The sequence below is a fragment of the Euleptes europaea genome, chromosome 19, assembly GCF_029931775.1.
Source record: "Euleptes europaea isolate rEulEur1 chromosome 19, rEulEur1.hap1, whole genome shotgun sequence".
NCBI classification, from domain to species: domain Eukaryota; kingdom Metazoa; phylum Chordata; class Lepidosauria; order Squamata; family Sphaerodactylidae; genus Euleptes; species Euleptes europaea.
In genome coordinates this window covers 20,629,298-20,647,831 of record NC_079330.1, presented here as the reverse complement: position 1 = coordinate 20,647,831, position 18,534 = coordinate 20,629,298, and the positions used below count along the sequence as shown (strand labels likewise).

The 18,534-nt window shown below is 47.2% G+C and overlaps 2 protein-coding genes across 6 annotated transcripts in view; one reads left to right on the top strand and one right to left on the bottom strand.

The window, feature by feature from the left end:
- Positions 1-18,534, top strand: part of COL26A1 (collagen type XXVI alpha 1 chain) — a 137,975-nt gene that overhangs the window by 26,995 nt on the left and 92,446 nt on the right. For 4 of the 5 annotated variants that reach the window (XM_056865435.1, XM_056865434.1, XM_056865433.1 and 1 more), the window contains exon 3: positions 3,457-3,560. In XM_056865435.1, coding sequence (XP_056721413.1) covers positions 3,457-3,560 — 104 coding nt within the window. The remainder of the gene's footprint in view (positions 1-3,456; positions 3,561-18,534) is intronic. The other variant, XM_056865432.1, reaches the window with a different exon arrangement.
- On the bottom strand, positions 15,341-15,727 carry PFN4 (profilin family member 4). The gene has a single exon (XM_056865439.1). It carries the CDS (start codon positions 15,725-15,727, stop codon positions 15,341-15,343), a length of 387 nt encoding a protein of 128 aa, XP_056721417.1.

The following is an 18,534-nucleotide window of genomic DNA, read 5'->3' as shown; positions in this document are numbered from 1 at the left end:
ACTTTTAAATCTTCTCTGCGTCTGGTGAGAAAGGCAAAACATTATATAGAGAAGCACGGCTGAGCCAAACTCTTTACTTGGCCAACCTAACTCTGCAATATGCATCTCTGTTTCCTTTCAAACTCTCCAAATGTGGGTTGGGATTTGGTATCCTTCTCTTTACACAGTGTGAGATTCGTCTTTAGACTTATCAGAGCAAAATTTGGCTTTCAAACTTTTTTTTTAAAGTCAGGTTATTTCTTTCACGTATCTTTTGAAACATTTCCCACCCAAAGAAAACCCCATCTCCCTGATTTGCTAGCTTTCCATATGCAAAGAATTTTTTAGTGTGGAGGAACAGTCAGTTATTGGAGTTCACACCTGAAATATAAAAACAGTAAAATATTGGCACACACTGTGTTAGTTTTGAAGATCTTCGTTTTGTGTAGATATTGCAGAGGTGTGCCATTGTGCTTCTGCGGAATAAGTAAAATGTTTTCAGGAATGGTGATTATTTAATTCGTGCAAACCCACAAGTCTCAAAGGAAGAAACTTCTGCTTGGGTGAACACATGAAGCTGCCTTATACTGAATCAGACCCTCGGTCCATCAAAGTTAGTATTGGTCTACTCAGACCGGCAGCGGCTCCAGGGTCTCAGGTAGAGATCTTTCACATCACCTACTTGCCTAGTCCCTTTAACTGGAGATGCCCGGGATTGAACCTGGGACCTTTTGCAAGCCAAGCAGAGGGTCTACCACTGAGCCACGGCCCCTGAGCTAAAGCCATTAATTGTTAAAATCTATATATAAATATCTAACACATGAAGCTGCCTTATACTGAATCACACCACTGGCCCATCAGGACCAGTATTGTCTACTCAGACTGGCAGCGGCTCTCTAGCGTGTTAGGCAGAGGTCTTTCACATCACCTACTACCCAATCTTTTAACTGGAGATGCGAAGGATTGAACCTGGGACCTTCTGCATGCCAAGCAAACGCTCTACCACTGAGCCATGGCCCCTCCCAAATGTAATGTCCTGTAAACTTTCCAAACGTTGGCTTGGAACTCAGGGCTTCAGGACAGAGGTGGGAGCAGCTTTCTCACACTGGAGTTCAGTAGGGTTGCCAACCTCAAGGTGGTGGCTGGGGATCTCCAGCTATTACAACTGATCTCTAGGCGACAGAGATCGGTTCACCTAGAGAAAATGGCTGCTTTGGAGGGTGGACTCTATGCATTATACCCTGCTGAAGTCTCTCCCCTCCCCAAACCCCACCTTCCTCAGGCTCCACCCCCAAAATCTCTAGGTATTTCCCAACCAGGAGCTGGCAACCCTACTCCAGGTACTGGCCTGGTGGTGGGAAGTGCTGACATGTTGCAGCTGATTTATGGAGACCCTGGAGGGTTTTCAAGGCAAGAGACGTCTGGAGGTGGTTTGCCATTGCCTGCCTCCCCGTGGGCTGAGAGAGTTCTGAGAAAACTGTGACTGGCCCAAGGTCACTCCGCAGTAGGATCGCCAGGTGCCCGGTGGTGGCTGGCAACCCCCCGCCAATCCACTCCCCTGCCTGTCGACCAGCTGAGGGTCAGCGGGCATATGTGCACACGTGCCTACACACCACGGCGCGGCACTTCCAGTTTATACCCGGAAGTGCCTCATTGCGAGGGGCCTTATACCACTCAAACTGTGAATTTGAGTGGTAAAGGGCTCCTTGTGATGCGGCACTTCCGGATGTAAACCGGAAGTGATGCGCATACTTGTTGGCGCGGCTGTGTGCACGCGCGTTTTCCGCAGCCTCAGCCCCAAAAGCCTCCCGCCGGAGGAGAGGGGGGACCTGGCAACCCTACCCAGCGGGCTTCATGTGGAGGAGTTGGGACTCGAACCTGGTTCTCCAGATTAGGGTCTGCCGCTCTTAACCACTACACCACGCCGGCTGGCCTAGAGGCACACAATACCGCACTCCGGCTGAAGCAAAGCAGATCTTTGTGGGGTTAATGCCTGAGTGAACTTCCCCTCTCTTGTACAAGGCCTTGGATTCAGCACTAGATTGGATATCAATGCAGTACATACATGTAATTAGGGAACGGAGGGAAACCACTGTTCCTAATTTCTAACTCTCCTTCTCCATAAATGGAATTGGAAGTGCCCTGGCGGATTCTCTGGAGGGTTCTGTTGGCGAAACAAACCAGATGGGAGAGGACGATAAACAGCAGACGTCTTATCTTGCGGAATGGAAGCAACTTTGATCCCAATCTGACACACGGTTGCGTGTGCAAAAGGCTCCCCTTGCAAAAATTCTAAACACTGCAGGGAAAATATCTTAAACGTGCAGGAAAGAGACAACTTCCTGTGCGGTCTCGCTGGGTGACCGTTCTCCACTTTTCCTTGACCTGATCCAAACTTGGTCTCCGCAATTATTTCCTTGTCTTCCTGACCTGCTTCTGCTCTTGAAAGTTCTCGCTTTATGAAATGAAACTTCAGTGCAAAGTGTAGCTTTTTTTTGGTTATGTATTCAAAGCGATGCATGTCAGAAGCGCTCTTTTAAAAATGCATGCATAAATACATATATACATACTTCCACATCATGAAATGGAACACTGTATGCGACTTGTTTTAACCCCCTTAAGCAATTTCTGACAGAGCATAGATTCCCACCACCACCCGATAATACTAGCGCTCTGGACCAGTCACAGTGGTCTTTTATGGATGGGAGTTTTATGTGGGGTTCGCTGCTCACTCCACTTTTCTGTTGCAGATTCTTAAAATGCTATGCACAGCAAAATCACCACCTCAAATCCGGAAGCGTCTGAGTCCCCGCCCCTCGAAAACACTGCTTTGTAATTGGCTGTAGCTTTTATCAAATCAAATTTATTTCACACAGTCCAAGACCAATAAAAAATGGAGTGTTTACTGTGAGAAAAATGTCCAGTTTCCCCTCTCCCCCCGGAGGAAACCCAAGTGCTGTTTTAAAAAACGATTCCCCAAAATGGAGGTCTTTAAAAGGAATTGGGGGTGGGGTGGGGAGAAACCCAAGCGTCGTTTTAAAACCCATTATTATGTGAGGCAAATGTCTGCTCAGAAAGAACTCCAGGTGGGAGACAAAAACCAGGAAGCATTTGAGTTCCCGCCCCTTGAAACGCTGGCCTGATCACTAGAATGGCCCGATCACTAGAAGTAACCTTCCCCATTACCCTCATAGCACGTTGGTTTACCTGTTCTTTTTTTTTCCTTCTAGAAAACTGCCAGCTAGCCCATGTCCTTCCATGATATGGGTTTTGAAGCAGGGAACTTGGTCTTATTGGGTTTGGCTTTGTCCTGAGCGCTTATCCGTATTTAAATCTTTCACTTTTTGTATCTGGTTAAATTTGAAAGGGGGAGATTTTCACCTGGAAAAAAAAAACCCTGAAAGGGGAACGAAGGCACAGCTTTTAACGTTGCAGAGCTGTTCAAGTTGGGTCCACCTGATGTTTTGCTTGTGTTAGTTACAGGACCCTCATCAGACCCACGTACAAGATCTCCTACAGAACGGTGACTGCCCTCGAATGGCGCTGCTGTCCCGGCTTCACCGGAAGCAGCTGTGAGGAAGGTAGGTCCCTTGTGGTTCATCTGCATGCCCAGGGTTGCTGTGACGTTGTGGACTTGGTGGATCCTTCAGCTAGTATGAACAGGGTCTATTTCCCAGAGTGTAGAGCCAGTTCATACAGCTTCTTCTCCTATTTCATGGATATTCAGGTTTCGTGTTTGCGGTTGGACCCAGCACTGGTCCTAGATGTTCAAGCTTTAGGTGGTTGACTGTTGTGGCTCAATTGCTGTCATTATTTGGAATCCTGCTTGCCTGTAAAAGGTGTACCTGTGTTCCTTTGTCAGATACGCAGCTTATCAGGTTGTTGAAGTGACACAAACTCTGTCCTCCAGCTTCTTCATAAAAGGTGAAGGCTCCGGTGGCAATGGAACTGAAACATGATTTGTAGCGTCATTGGTGGCTGTAGACCAGTCGAACTCAGTTGTTATGAGGGCCGGATGTGACATATGTGACCCACGGGCCGTGGGTACCATAAACTTTAATGCCAGGTACCGGAGATGCAAACTTTGTAAAGGCACAGGCAAAGGCAATTAATGATATTATTTTTTTACTTTATGTGATCATTTCTGGGTGCTGTATACAGAAATGACTTAACAGTACATCACCTTGTGCATATAGGCATAGTTAAAAAAAAAATCCACTGACACAACAATAACATTCTCAAATCTCTGCCTGTTCATAACCTTTACAGTGCTATCTTATGCAGCGTTACTCCAATCTAAGCCAACTGATTTCAATGCCCTTAGACTGGAGTAACTCTGAATAGAATCACTTTGTTATTCCCTAAGGACGAACAAACACTCTCTGTTCTTTTTATATGTTTGTTTAAATCGTTTGCCAGTTTGCCAGTGTTTACTTTTTGCTGTTTGGTGGATTAGTTTGGATCTTTACTCACTTTATAGGGTATTTCTAGGAACAACCTAATGTCACTTATAGGTATGTTACACACGTAAAGCATATGGCTACTGATGCAAGTGTATGTTGATGAGAAGAAGTCGGCATCCGGAAACAGAAAACAGGACCACAATAAACAACCATGGGTTAAATTGACAGGGTGAAACCAAAACGGAGTTTTTGCAGGTCAAAACCGCACCGGTGAGAGATCTCAAGTCATCCTTGTAACCCACAGTGGTGAAGAGACGGCTTTCACATCAGGAATGGAAAATCATGGATATTCACAGCACCATTAGCATTGGGTCCCAGGAGCCTGAGGAGCAACAAAACAAGAACCAGCACGGTGACCGAGTTGCAATTAGCTATGTAATGAAAATCTCATAATATGCAAGTAATATACAAAATTACAAAAATCCACAAGGTGGATAATTTGCAAAATCTATAAGAAAGTAGTGTAGCAAACTGTGAATCTACAAATTGCATGGAGTGCTATATAGCCAAACAAGTCTAGCATACAATATACATTATAACATCCCATTTAGCACACATTGTGGTAATGGAAAAGTTACACAATAAATAAACAATAATCCATCCACTGTGCTATATGTATTCAAAGTCCAACTGGTGAAATGAGCGCAAAAAGGAGCGGCCGGTCAGTTACAATGACACGGATGAAATGGACATGAGCTCCTATCAAACACTTTCCTATGGAGCCTAAGTCTCAAAGCACTCAATGCTTAAAGCTGAAGAAAACATGTGATGATGTATAATAACCATATTAGGAGCCTGAGGAGGGCGGGGTTTGGGAAGGGGAGGGACTTCAATGCCATAGAGTCCAATGGCCAAAGTGGCCTTTTCTCCAGGTAAACTGATCTCTATTGGCTGGAGTCTGTATGTGCGTGATTCCGAGCGATCTCTCAGAATCTGAGGAAGGGAGCTTTGGCTCTCGAAAGCTTACACCCTGGAAATCTTAAGGTGCCGCTGGACTAGGGTTGCCAACCACCAGGTACTAGCTGGAGATCTCCTGCTATTACAACTGATCTCCAGCTGATAGAGATCAGTTCACCTGGAGAAAATGGCCACTTTGGCAATTGAACTGTATGGCATTGAAGTCCCTCCCCTCCCCAAACCCCACGCTCCTCAGGCTCCGCCTTCAAAACCTCCCGCTGGTGGCATAGAAGGACCTGACAACCCTACACTGGACTCAAACCTAGTCCTTCTACGGCAAATCAAATATGGCTACCCACCTGAAACTGAGCAATCTCTGCTATCTAGGAAGTCGTTCCGGAGCTGGCTTTTATTTGACCCCTCCCTTTTTTTAAAAGTTGTGGGATTTTATTTGAAGCAGCTGAGGTTGCTCTTTAGGGGCTGGGATTAGATTCTCTAGTGTTGGTTTCCCAGACGTCTTCTTTTCTTTCAAAGAAGCAATCTGTCTCCCCTGTTTGCTGGCAACCCTTTGCATTCTGATAGAGCGAACTGTTGTCGAAACGAGCTCGGGAGTATTACCAAATGCCTTGACCCTTCGCTAATAGGTTCAGGTTTTGGGAGAAAAGTAACCACTTAACCATCACCAGCTGGTGGGCACTTCTTTAAGGCCCAGGGCTACAGATTGTTTAGATTATAATTATCTAAGGAATTTTAACTCTTCGTCAGGCAGCCGACAAAGAAGGACCCCAGCTTGCAGAGGAAGTCTGGCGGGTAGTCCGCTCAGATCGGCCGTGTCAGGCGCGGGCTTTAGACCTCCTCTGTAGATTTCCTCCCTCCTCGTCGGAAAACTGCCGATCTTCATCATGGGTCTGCCTTCCTTCCGAAGATATGTGCCACGGCTGTGTTTACTCAGGTCGTTTTTGCAGAGTATGTGCTCAAGTTTCTCACAGTGGGAGCCACTGTTGGGTTCCTAAACTTCCCTGAGGCTTAACTCGTCGCAAGTTCCCATGGACACTTGTAACCCATTTGCAATCCCATGGTTCATTGCTAAACTGAAGTAATCTTAGCAGAGATGACTGAGCCGTGCCCAATGGAGGCATGTGCACCAAAGATACAGGGTTGGCCAATCTACTCTCTATGGATCTAAGTGCCGTTAAGCGATTTGTGGCAATCCCAGTAAGGGACTTTCTAGGCAAGTGAGAAGCAGAGATGGGTCACCATTGCCTTCCTCTGCAGAGTCTCCCTTGGTCGTCTCCCATCCAAGTACCGACTCTGCTTAGCTTCTGACATCTGGCGAGATCGGGCTAGACTATGTTGCTAGGGTTGTCAGGTCCCTCCGCCATCGGTGGGAGGTTTTTGAGGCGGAACCTGAGGAGGGTGGGGTTTGGGGAGGGGAGGGACTGCAATGCCATAGAGTCCAATAGCCAAAGCAGCCATTTTCTCTAGGTGAACTGATCTCAGTCAACTGGAGATCAGTTGTAATAGCAGGAGATGTCCAGCTAGTACCTGGAGGTTGGCAACCCTACATGTTGCCTTCCCTACCTGATCTGTCTAAAGCCCCACAGTTTCGGGCTAGGATCTGGAAGCACCAGGTCTAGATCTCTGTTCTGCCATGGAAGCTTGGTGGATGGCCTATGGCCAGCTTCTCTCTCTCTGTCTGCCTAAGCCCCCCACCCCCAGATGGTAGTTATGAGGATAAAATGGAGGAGGGGAGAATGGAATTGTAAGTCCCTTTGAGTCTCTATTGGGGAGAAAAGCAGAGTATCAATAAACTGGGGGAAAAGCACTGTTTGTCATGGCTATTCGGTAGGGTTGCCAATCTCCAGATAGTAGCTGGCGATCTCCTGCTATTACAACTGATCTCCAGCTGATAGAGATCAGTTCCTCTGGAGAAAACGGTTGCTTTGGCAATTGGACTCTATGGCATTGAAGTCCCTCCCCTCCCCAAACCCTGCCCTCCTCAGGCTCCACCCCAAAAACCTCCCGGTGAAGAGGGACCTGGCAACCCTACCATTCAGGGACATCTGTGTCTCACATAGGTTTGTCCAAAGCCTTTTGCAGTGGTTTTATACTTTGAAACCTGCCTTCTGGCTCCCCGTCTGTTATGCAAACTGCCCCAGGAGGAGACCCGTTGTCTCTTTACCAGCAGTTGATCATATGCTAACCTAGACCCTTCTGGTAATGAAACTTTTAATTATTTCCTAATTATCCTAGTGGCTCTAAAACATCTCTGCCGATAGGTCGGGGGGGGGGGGGATCTGAAAAGCCTGGAGAATAATTAGGTCAAATGTATTGAATGCAGCCGCTCATATTTCCTAGCTCTGCAAGGGCCCCTTGCGCAGTTAGAGTTTGCTGATTCCAAGCAGCCGGCTCTTCATCGGTTGTGTACCCATTGACTGTATTCGTATTATCCCACCTTCCCTCCCAAGAATTAGCGCAGCATACACAGTTCTCCTGTCTTCCAGTTTGCCTCTAAAACTACCCTGTATTGTGTGTGTTGAGTGCCGTCAAGTCGCTTCCGCCTCATGGCGACCCTGTGAATCAGTGTCCTCTAAAATGTCCTATCTTTGACAGCCTTGTTCAGATCTTGCAGACTGAGGGCTATGGCTTCCTTTATTGAGTCAATCCACCTTTTGTTGTATTAGGTTGTGAGAAGGTGACCGGCACACACTCACCCATAGAGTTTCACTAGATGTGAGGATTTGAAAATGGCTCTCCCATAGGGTTGTCATCCTCTAGGCTCTCCCGTAGGGTGGCCATCCCGCTATTACAACTGATCTCCAGGCAACAGAGATCAGTTCCCCTGGAGAAAATGGCTGCTTTGGCAATTGGACTCTATGGCATTGAAATCCCTCCCCAAACCCTGCCCTCCTCAGGCTCTGCCCCAAAAACCTTCCGCCAGTGGCAAAGAGGGACCTGGCAACCCTAGCAGTGAAGTTCACAGGCCAGTCTCTCTTTTCTTTTGGGTTGCCAACCTCCAGACAGGGGCTAGAGATCTCCCAGAATTACATCTGATCGCCAGACTATATAGATTGCTCATTCATTCATTCATTTAAAAAAGTTTATTCCACTTTTCCTGGAGAACTTTCCTGCTTTGGAAGGTGGACTGTGTAGCACTATACCCTATCAAAGTCCGTCCCCTCCCTAAACCCCACCCTCCAGACTCTACCCTCAAATCTTCAGATATTTCCAAAGCTGGAGTTGGCAACCCTGCTTTTCTTCCACCTAACTTACCTCATGGGGTTGCTGTGAGGAGAATTGTGTGTGTCAGCCTGAACTCTGTAGAGGAAGACTAGGATCAAAATGTGATTGCTTTCTGCCAGGTCACCCCTGTGCCCTGAGCTGCGCAGGAGTTGGGTCCGAATGGCGTCTTTGAAGGGGTTTGATGAATATGAGAGAACATTATCTGCAGCAGCTAAAAAGGCAAATGTGATCTTGGGCTGTATCAATAGAAGTATCGTGTCCAGATCATGCGAAGTGATGCTATCGCTTTACTCTGCTCTGGTTAGATCTCACCTAAAGTACTGTGTTCAGTTTTGGGCACTGCAATTTAAGAAAGATGCAGACAAGCTGGAACGTTTCCAGAGGAGGGCAACAAAGATGGTGAGGGGTCTGGAGACCAAATCCTATGAGGAAAGGTTGAAGGAGCTGGGTATGTTTAGCCTGAAAAGGAGAAGACTGAGAGGTGATATGATAACCATCTTCAAGTACTTGAAGGGCTGTCATATAGAGGAGGGTATGGAGTTGTTTTCTGTTGCCCCAGAAGGTCGGACCAGAACCAACAGGTTGAAATTAAATCAAAAGAGTTTCCGTCTGGACATCAGGAAGAATTTTCTAACAGTTAGAGCGGTTCCTCAATGGAACAGGCTTCCTTGGGAGGTGGTAAGCTCTCCTTCCCTGGCAGTTTTTAAGCATAGGCTAGATGGCCATCTGTCAGAAATGCTCGCCTTAAGCAGATGATGATAGGGAGGGCATCTTGGGCATCTTCTGGGCATGGAGTAGGGGTCACTGGGGATGTGGTGGGGGAGGTAGTTGTGATTTTCCTGCATTGTGCAGGGGGTTGGACTAGATGACCCTGGTGGTCCCTTCCAACTCTATGATTCTATGATTCTGTCGCAGCAAGATTGCTGCAAAAGGGTCGGGAATCCACACCTTTACACTTTTTACCCAAGCAGAGAAAACCCTTCCCTTGGATGGTTACAGAAGAACCATAGAATTGGAAGGAGCCATACAGGTAGGGTTGCCAGCTCTTGGGCATGGCTGATGTTTGGTTAATACCGGGCTTAATGCCTCTCGCTCGGGGCCCTCCCAAATCTAGAACATGCTCTGATCTCTGTCGCTTTGCTGTTTCATCCCCAAGGCGACGAGCCTTGCATCGAGAAATTACTTGGGCACGGCTGGTGTTTGGTTAATCCCAGGTTTACTTGGGCTGATCTGGGTATCTGAGCAAAGCTGATAAGATAATGAAACCGACTGGCGTTGTTGCTTCAGCTTTGAAGCGACTTGGCTCCTCCAGTTCTGCCGGATCATAAGCTTGACTCGGTTTCTCCCCCCCCCTCTCTTTTGTGGAGCTGGAGGGATTTAGCGGCAACAGGAAATGAGCGTTCTGAGCCACCCAGTCTGCCGAAGCTTGATATAAAGACCATATGGAAGAGGGCAGCGCAGAGGTGAGGTGGACTAGTTATTGCAACCGTGCATCAATTTGATTGATTAGCATCCGAGATGAGGCCGAACCCTTTCCCCCTCCCCGTACACTTGGAAGTTCAAAGCTCAGGCACCATCTCTTAGGAGGCAAAAAAATGTCCTCGGTCAACTCTGGAATTGCGGCGCCGATTTGACATTGGCTAGCTAAGGACGGCCGTGTTTGACTTTGCTAATATCTGAGTATCTCCTCCTCCTAGATGTTTTTGGAAAAAATTATTCTGTAATGAAGTAATGCAAATTCAGCATGACTGAAACTCAACCACTTGTTCCGAGTGGCCGGTACAGGCAGGGTGGGTTGTTGGCCGTGAGAGTGCAGAATGCGGTGTTAGGTGCAGAATTCGGCTGGCTAAGAGAGCTGGCATGGTGTGGTGGTTAAGAGCGGTGGTTTGAAGCGGTGGACTCTGATCTGGAGAACCGGGTTTGATTCCCCACTCCTCCACGTGAGCGGCGGAGGCTAATCTGGTGAACTGGATTTGTTTCCCCACTCCTACACACGAAGCCAGCTGGGTGACCTTGGGCTAGTCACAGCTGCCTTAGAGCTCTCTCAGCCCCACCTACCTCACAGGGTGTCGTTGTGGAGAGTGGAGGGGAAGGTGATTGTAAGCCGGTTTGAGTCTCCCTTAAATGGTAGAGAAAGTCGGCATATAAAAACCAACTCTTCTTCTTCTTCTTCTTCTTCTTCTTCTTCTTCTTCTTCTTCTTCTTCTTCTTCTTCTTCTCCTCCTCCTCCTCCTCCTCCTCCTCCTCCTCCTCCTCCTCCTCCTCCTCAGGCAGCTGTCCTCTTTGCAAGTTTCTAGTCCTCAAGGTGGCAAAGATACACTCGAAAGGAAAGGCCTGACAAAGCATGAAAAGCGAGAGGCGTGAAAAGAGTTTCCTCCGGGAGAGCTATGGTTCATTCACGCGCTCCGTGCGAGTGACAGGCTTTTGAATTGGACACTGAATTGTACGTTCACCAGCTGTTTGGTCCACTGCAGATTAACAAGCAATCGTTTTCCCCTCCGTGTGCCTCCTGCTGATTCCTTTATATCAAACTCTCATTAAAGAGTCAAGAGCAGGTTAAGACAGTTCTTGCTAGCAGTTTAGCCGTGTCAGCATCATATAAGCAATGGATACACTGTGCCTTTTTTGTAATCCTGTTCCTCCCTCTTGAATGCCTTAATCTTGATATCCTTCGTCTCCTTAAAGAGTCTGTCAATGTCATTCTCCATTGACTTAACTTTAGAATCCAATGAGTTGCTATCAATAGAAGTGCCTAGCTTCCCAAAAACATCTTTGATATGGGAAACTAACTGCTGAGTTTCTTTTTTGATTCTTTCTATCAAAAGTAACATCAAATCCATAGAGCATTTATTGAGAATAGAAATCAAGTTCAACTTAAACTCCTCATCATCACTGAACATACCACACGGTTTCTTAATATGTAATCCCCCAGGGATACAATCATTATGATAATACTCTGTAAGGGAGGACGCAAGCAAGTCATATTTCATTCGTTTTTTACTCACAGTTTTTCCTGACAGTTCCTGGTCAGTTGGCAACCTCTCCTTAGGCTTAGAAAGGAGATTGTTTATGCCAGCCAGTCAAAAATTACAAAAATGATGGAAAAATGTGCTCAAGTTTATATACCTTTGTACAAATTTACCAAATCCAGTTTTCCTCATTGAGGAACTGGTGAACATGGCACAGGAATTTTTTTACAGCCACAAAGAAGCTCTGTCTAGGGGTCGCTAATGATTTTTCTCATGCCACTTGTAACCCGGTGGCAATCTATTGTCTTGGCATAACGGTTTGCAATTCTAGAAAACTGGTTTGGAGAAGCAAAAGGTTGACTCAGGCCAGGCAGGGATTTAGCAATGCACTTTAAATCCATGCTTTTAAGAATGTCTTGATGCAGCGACATTTGCTTGAGTATTTAAAAGCCACGTTCTTCTTCTGCATAGAAACAGGGGTGAGACCCTCTTGGGAAATGTCTATAATCTTCCAGTTTTGGCTGCCAAGATGGATTTCTTTTTCCTGTCTCAGGCTGTGTGGCCAGGACTGTTGATAAGTAGGGTTGCCAGCTCTGGGTTGGGAAATACCTGGAGATTTTGTGAGTGAGGCGTCAGGAGGGCGGAGTTTGGTGAGGGGAGGGACTACAATGGGGAATAATACCGTAGAGTCCACCTTCCAAAGTGGCCCTTTTCTCCAGGGGAACTGATCTCTGTCGCCTGGAGATCAGTTGTAATTAGGGTTGCCAACCTCCAGGTAGTAGCTGGAGATCTCCTGCTATTACAACTGATCTCCAGCCGATAGAGATCAGTTCACCCGGAGAAAATGGCTGCTTTGGCAATTGGACTCTATGGCATTGAAGTCCCTCCTCTTCCACAACCCTGCCCTCCTCAGGCTCCACCCCAAAAACCTCCCACCGGTGGTGAAGAGGTACCTGGCAACCCTAGTAGGACAAGGACCTAAGTGGGGTACAATACCATAGTCCATCCTCCAAAGCATCCATTTTCTCTAAAGAACATAAGAAAGGCCCTGCTGGACCAGACCAAGGCCCATCAAGTCCAGCAGTCTGTTCACACAGTGGCCAACCAGGTGCCTCCAGGAAGCCACAAACAAGACCACCGCAGCAGCACCATCCTGCCTGACTTCCACAGCACCTAATATAATAGGCATGCTCCTCTGATACTAGAGAGAATAGGTATGCAGCATGACCAATATCCATTCTAACTAATAGCCATGAATACCCCTCTCCTCCATGAATATGTCCACTCCCTGTGTGTGTGTGTGAGTGTGAAGTGCCGTCAAGTTGCAGCCGACTTATGGCGACCCCTTTTGGGGTTTTCATGGCAAGAGACTAACAGAGGTGGTTTGCCAGTGCCTTCCTCTGCACAGCGACCCTGGTATTCCTTGGTGGTCTCCCATCCAAATACTAACCAGGGCTGACCCTGCTTAGCTTCTGAGATCTGACGAGATCAGGCTCGCCTGGAACTAAGTTGCAGTTAAATGAGCTGCGACTCACAAAAGCTCATACCCTGCCAGAAATTTTGTTAGTCTTTAAGGTGCTATGGGAGTCTTGCTCGTTTCTACTGCTACAGACAAACACGGCTACCCATTGTGATCGACACCTGGATGTGGTTAGCTTTCACAAAGTTGCTGTACTGGGACAGCCAGGGCGGACATGACTCAGCATGTTCGTTATCAGTGGGAAAGTATTTTTCTTCCTGGCTTAAAATTGGAAACTCATTTTGATTTTGCACTAAAAAAAGCACACAAACTCCCAAAGATACCCCGTGCCAATCTTGATAGCATGGTAGGTACACTCCATTCAAGATTTTTTTGGGGTGGCATTTTATCAATGAGTACACGTGCTTCAGTAGTGTTATGGTGGTGGGAACAGACACAAACGAACTGAAAGAACTGGAAGTCGCGGCGGCCTGACCATGGATAGCATTCTGTACAAAGTCAGAAGCCACAAACAAAGCTGTGGAGGTTTCCTGATGGACCTGTTCCATTTTGAAAGGCTAAAATTCAAGTTGAAGTTTGGATGAGGAGAATTTTAGGGCAATGGCTGTCAAAGTCACAGTTTCGGTAATTTGTGAGTTAACCCCCCCAAAAAAGCCGCTTCCTTACACAACAGTCACCTTGACAGCTGTAATTTGATTTGCATGTTTTCTCCGATGCCCTTGAACAACGGCAACAAACGTTCTTTGTGTTGTATGTTTTGCAATCTTCTCGAACGGAGTCCTGCCGCTGTCCCTGTTTGGATCGAGATTTGACTGTGTTTTTAATTCCTTGCCTACCAAATGTTCTCAGCCCAACTCAGCGGTGTTATCATACAGAAATCTGATTCGCGTTCTCCCAGTTGCATCCAGCCACCCGGAAAAGAAATCCATCGACCCATTTGGCAATCCGAGGCAAGCTGTTTGGCACAGTTTCCCTTTGCGTTCGTGCTTGGCTGTTTCCGTTTGCCCATCAAACAACGGGCATCAAGCTAAGGTTGCCAGGTCCCTCTTCACCACCGACGAGAGGTTTTTGGGGCGGAGCCTGAGGAAGGCGGGGTTTGGGGAGGGACTTCAGTGCCATAGATTCCAATGGCCAAAGTGGCCATTTTCTCCAGGTGAACTGATCTCTATTGGCTGGAGATCAGTTGTAATAGCGGGAGATCTCCAACTAGTACCTGGAGGTTGGCAACCCTACATCAAGGTCTTGCATTGGGCTGTATCCAATGTTGGTGAGCGGCATGAGTGAGTTGCACCCTACTTTCCTTTTGGCCCCCCTCAACCTCACTTCCAGTGCCTCTGGCCATACACACAAAGACAAGGAACAAGAAGAGACGTGCCAAGTTCTGTAATTCAGCAGCCTTGTGCTATGGTGGTGGGGGATTTCCCAAATGTTTTCCCCTCCCACAGACCTCTGATACTTTATAATACCCCTACCCCCAAGCAATTTATTTTGGTTACATATAAGAGTGAGGGTGGTGTAGCAGAGTGTCAGACTAGGATCGGAGACTCAGGTTCGAATCCCTGTGCTGCCATGGAAACTTGCTGAACGCCCTGGTCCACCCACTCTCTCTCAGCCAAATCTACCTTGCAGGGTGGTTGTCAGGATGAAATGGACGAGGGGAGAATAATGATTCAGCCACTTTGGGTCATCATTGGGGAGAAAAGCAGAGTATACAATATCTAAATAAATACATACCAGTTTGTGGTGTTGTTTTGCATGCATTTAATTTTATTTCGCCAGAAAAAGGATGCTGCTGGAAACATTGTGGAATTCCACATGAATCTTTAATGGGAGCAACGTGCAGAATCCATCAACCTTTTCCGCCCATCTTTTCAAAGACAAGGGAGTTGTAAAGGAAAAAGGACACATCACATTTTGGCTCTGCTGGAGAGCTTCTTTGTTGTTGTTCTTGCCTTAAGTCTTAGATGTTTTTTCTTGCTGGTCTCCGTTTCCCTTCGCCCCGAAGTAGTCTGCCAGTTTCTCGACAGCTTCCACACACACACTGGGGTACATGCCCTGGATAGCGACCAAGATGTAGGACCAAGATGAAGGATTTTGGCTTCACGGCTACCAGCCCATTATCTTTGCCTTTTGCGTAGATACCGCCATTGTCAGCCCAGATGCAGTTATAATTCTTATAATATAGGTAAAGGCCATTTTCAAAGACAAGAGCATCGTAAAGGAAACAGCACACGTCGTCTTTTGGCTCTGCTGGAGATCTAGTTTTTCTTTTTGTTGCCTTAAGTCTTAGATGTTTTTTCTTGCTGGCCTCAATTTCCCTTCGCCCGGAAGTAGTCCGCCAGTTTCTCGACAGCTTCCACACACACGCTGGGGTACATGCCCTGGGTGTAGGTAGCAACCAAGATGAAGGATTTCGTCTTCACGGCCACCAGCCCGTTATCTTTGCCTTTTCCGTAGATAGCGATGTCGTCGGCCCGGACGCAGGTGTAATGCTGGGCTTTAAAGTAAAGGCCGTTTTTCCTCACCTGGTGCAAGTTCTTGTAGAAAGCGTCGATGAGGAATTTGGTTTGCGAGTGGATTTTGAAGCTGGGAGTGGACGCCAAGACCTTTCCATCGCTGATTTTGATCAGGGCCGCGTTGGCCACGTGGTTGGTTCGGGTGAGCCCGTTGATCAGCATGCACTGGGCTTGGTTCATCTTTCCCTTTGGTGCTTTCCAGGGAAGGACTCCGCGTCTTTTCTGGTTGCCAGGCTGCTTGGCTGTCTCAACGGCCAAAGAGTCTCCCAAAGGCTTCTGGGAGGTGTAGTTCCTGGACAGTCCTGGGCATTCTCCGTTGGAGAGTCTTGCAGTTAGTCTCCTGGAGGGAGAGAACAACGGTTTAAAAAGCATCCCATGTTGACATTTCCGTTGTCTGGAGACAGGACTTCCTGGTTACTCCTGATGTCATCTTTTCTGTAAAGGAAAAAAAGTGACAGCTGCCCAGAAGAAACGAAAAAGAAATTGAGGACTTTAAGGCAGCTGCGATTGGAAGTCTCATGTTTCTTATACCACCCACCCCCCAGTAAAAGATAGACGCAATAAAGGACTTCAAGCTCTTTTGATTTTTTTAAACTGTTGAAAACATTTCAACGTATCTCAGGTTACCGAAAAGGGAACTGAATAATTGTGACGCCACCCCATGGGTCAGTAATGACCCCATGCTTGCACAGTGGACTATCATTACCCAATTATTAAAGTGATTAATGCTCAGCAGTTAATAACGGTAGCATTTTTATGGTGCTTTTGGTGCCTAAAGTCCTTCAGCGTAATTAATTAAATTAACAATTTGATGTTTGATGATTGATTGACGAACAGTAAGTTAACCACTACCCTTGGCGTTTGCCATGTTTACTCGAGTACAAGATTAAAAAAAACCTTTTCATTGTTTTAAGGGACGGGCGTGTCTTAAATTCAGATACAAATTTATACAAGTACTCTGTGTCAAAGTTCCCTTGTCTCACAAGAAGGCTTTGGGTGAAGGTTAAGAGAAAACGCAAAATACTGGGGAGTGAATCCTCCCTGCCCAGGGTAATGAGCCACCAGCAGCCCCCTAAGCTGACCCTTCAGCTGAGAGCCTGAGGGAGCAAGGGCGAAAACGCCCCGTCGCTTTAGCCTCCTTTATTCCCTGTTTCAGCCAGGATTCAGCCAGGATCGAACGCACGTTTGGCAAAACGCATGCGTTCGATCCTGGCTGAATCCTGGCTGAAACAGGGAATAAAGGAGGCTAAAGCGACCATGCGTTTTCGCCCCATGTTTCCATCCCTACAAGGTGCTAATCAAAAAGTCCACCCTGCAAGGTATACCCTGTAAGGTAGGACACTTGCAAGTTGACTTACACCAACAATTACTTGGTAGCTGTAGCCAAAATAGGCCATGGTACTGAGTTTACCTAGGGTTGCCAGCTCTGGGTGGGGAAATACCTGGAGATTTAGGGGATGAAGCCTGGGGAAGGCAGGGTGTGGGGAGGGGAGGGACCTCAGCAAGGTACAGCGCTATAGAGTCCACCCTCCAAAGCAGCCATTTTCTCCAGGGGAACCGATCTTGGTCATCTGGAAATCAATTGTAATAGCAGGGGATCTCCAGGTGCCACCTGGAGGTTGGTAACCCTAGTTTACATTGAAGCCCCCAAAGCGGACGTGGTTCTCTTCTCTCCATTTCATCCTCGCAACGACCCTGCGTGATGTAAGTCCGACAGAGCATGCCTGGGCCAAGGCCACCCAGAGAGCCCAGTGTCTGAACAGGGATTTGAACCCGGCTCTCGCTAGCCCAGGGCTCTAACCACTACACTTTACCCATGCTCAACGTGATTAGCCAAGGTCTTTCCACTGTCGCTGTCAATCTCGTCTGCATCAATATGGGTAGATCTCCTCCTCCTCCGTGGCTTTCCCTTCCCATGCATTCCTTCATGACTTTAATAGGAACCATACCTTGCGAAATCTCCTGCGAATATGAGATTATCTGTGGTATTTGTCACTCTGCCCCCCTTTCCAAGGTTTTTTTTTTCTAAAAAATGTAGATTCTAGCAAACAAGAGACTGTAAAAAACGATTCTCCAGAACAGCTGCTTAGAGAGAGGAGTTTTTGATATTTTTCTCCCTCCCCCTCTTTAATCACCCCTTTTGCTGACCTGAACCCGGGCAATTATAGATCCTGGCTATTGTAAACTTACCACAAAACACAAGGCATACCTTAAAATGATGTCATGTCTAGACGTGCCATTCAGGTATAAATTATCGAGAAAAAGTAGCTCATTCGGTGGTTAAAACCATAAAAAAAAAATTAACAAGATCTTTTTGTGTCTCTCTTGTGTTCATTTGCTCTCTTGGACGGCCTGCGGTGGCTCGAAGCAGCAGAATTCTCATTTGTCTCATGTTTTTTGACGGTGGGTTGGGAACTGGAATCCCCCCTCCTTCCCACCCCACCCCAGCTGTTTCATTTCCTACGACGACCGCGCAGGGGTGTGGAAGGGCCTGCGAGGAGGTCTAAAAATTTCACTTGGGCTTTGCAAACTAACAGCTATGGCTTTGGACTCTGCCAAAATGTGACTTTTGCAAACCTCACGGGAATTGCTGCTCCAGAATAGTGGGGTGGGGAGAGTACCTGGTTATGAAGGGTGTGTTTTCCACAGGGTGGGGATGAAGTATGGTTGCCAATAGGGTTGCCAACCTTCAGGTACTAGCTGTATATCTCCCACTATTACAACTGATCTCCAGCCGATAGAGATCAGTTCACCAGGAGAAAATGGCCACTTTGGCAATTGGATTCTATGGCATTGAAGTCCCTCCCCTCCCCAAACTCTGCCCTCCTCAGGCTCTGCCCCCAAAACCTCCCGCCAATGGTGAAGAGGGACCTGGCAACCCTAGTTGCCAACCTTCAGGTGGGGCCTGGAGATAAGGTTGCCAGCTCCAGGTTTGGAATTACCTGGAGATTTTGGGGGTGGAGCCTGAGGAGGGCGGGGTTTGGAGA

Coding starts and splice junctions, on each gene's coding strand:
- PFN4 (XM_056865439.1), bottom strand. CDS start 15,727: ATGAACCAAGCCCAGTGCATGCTGATCAACGGGCTCACCCGAACCAAC.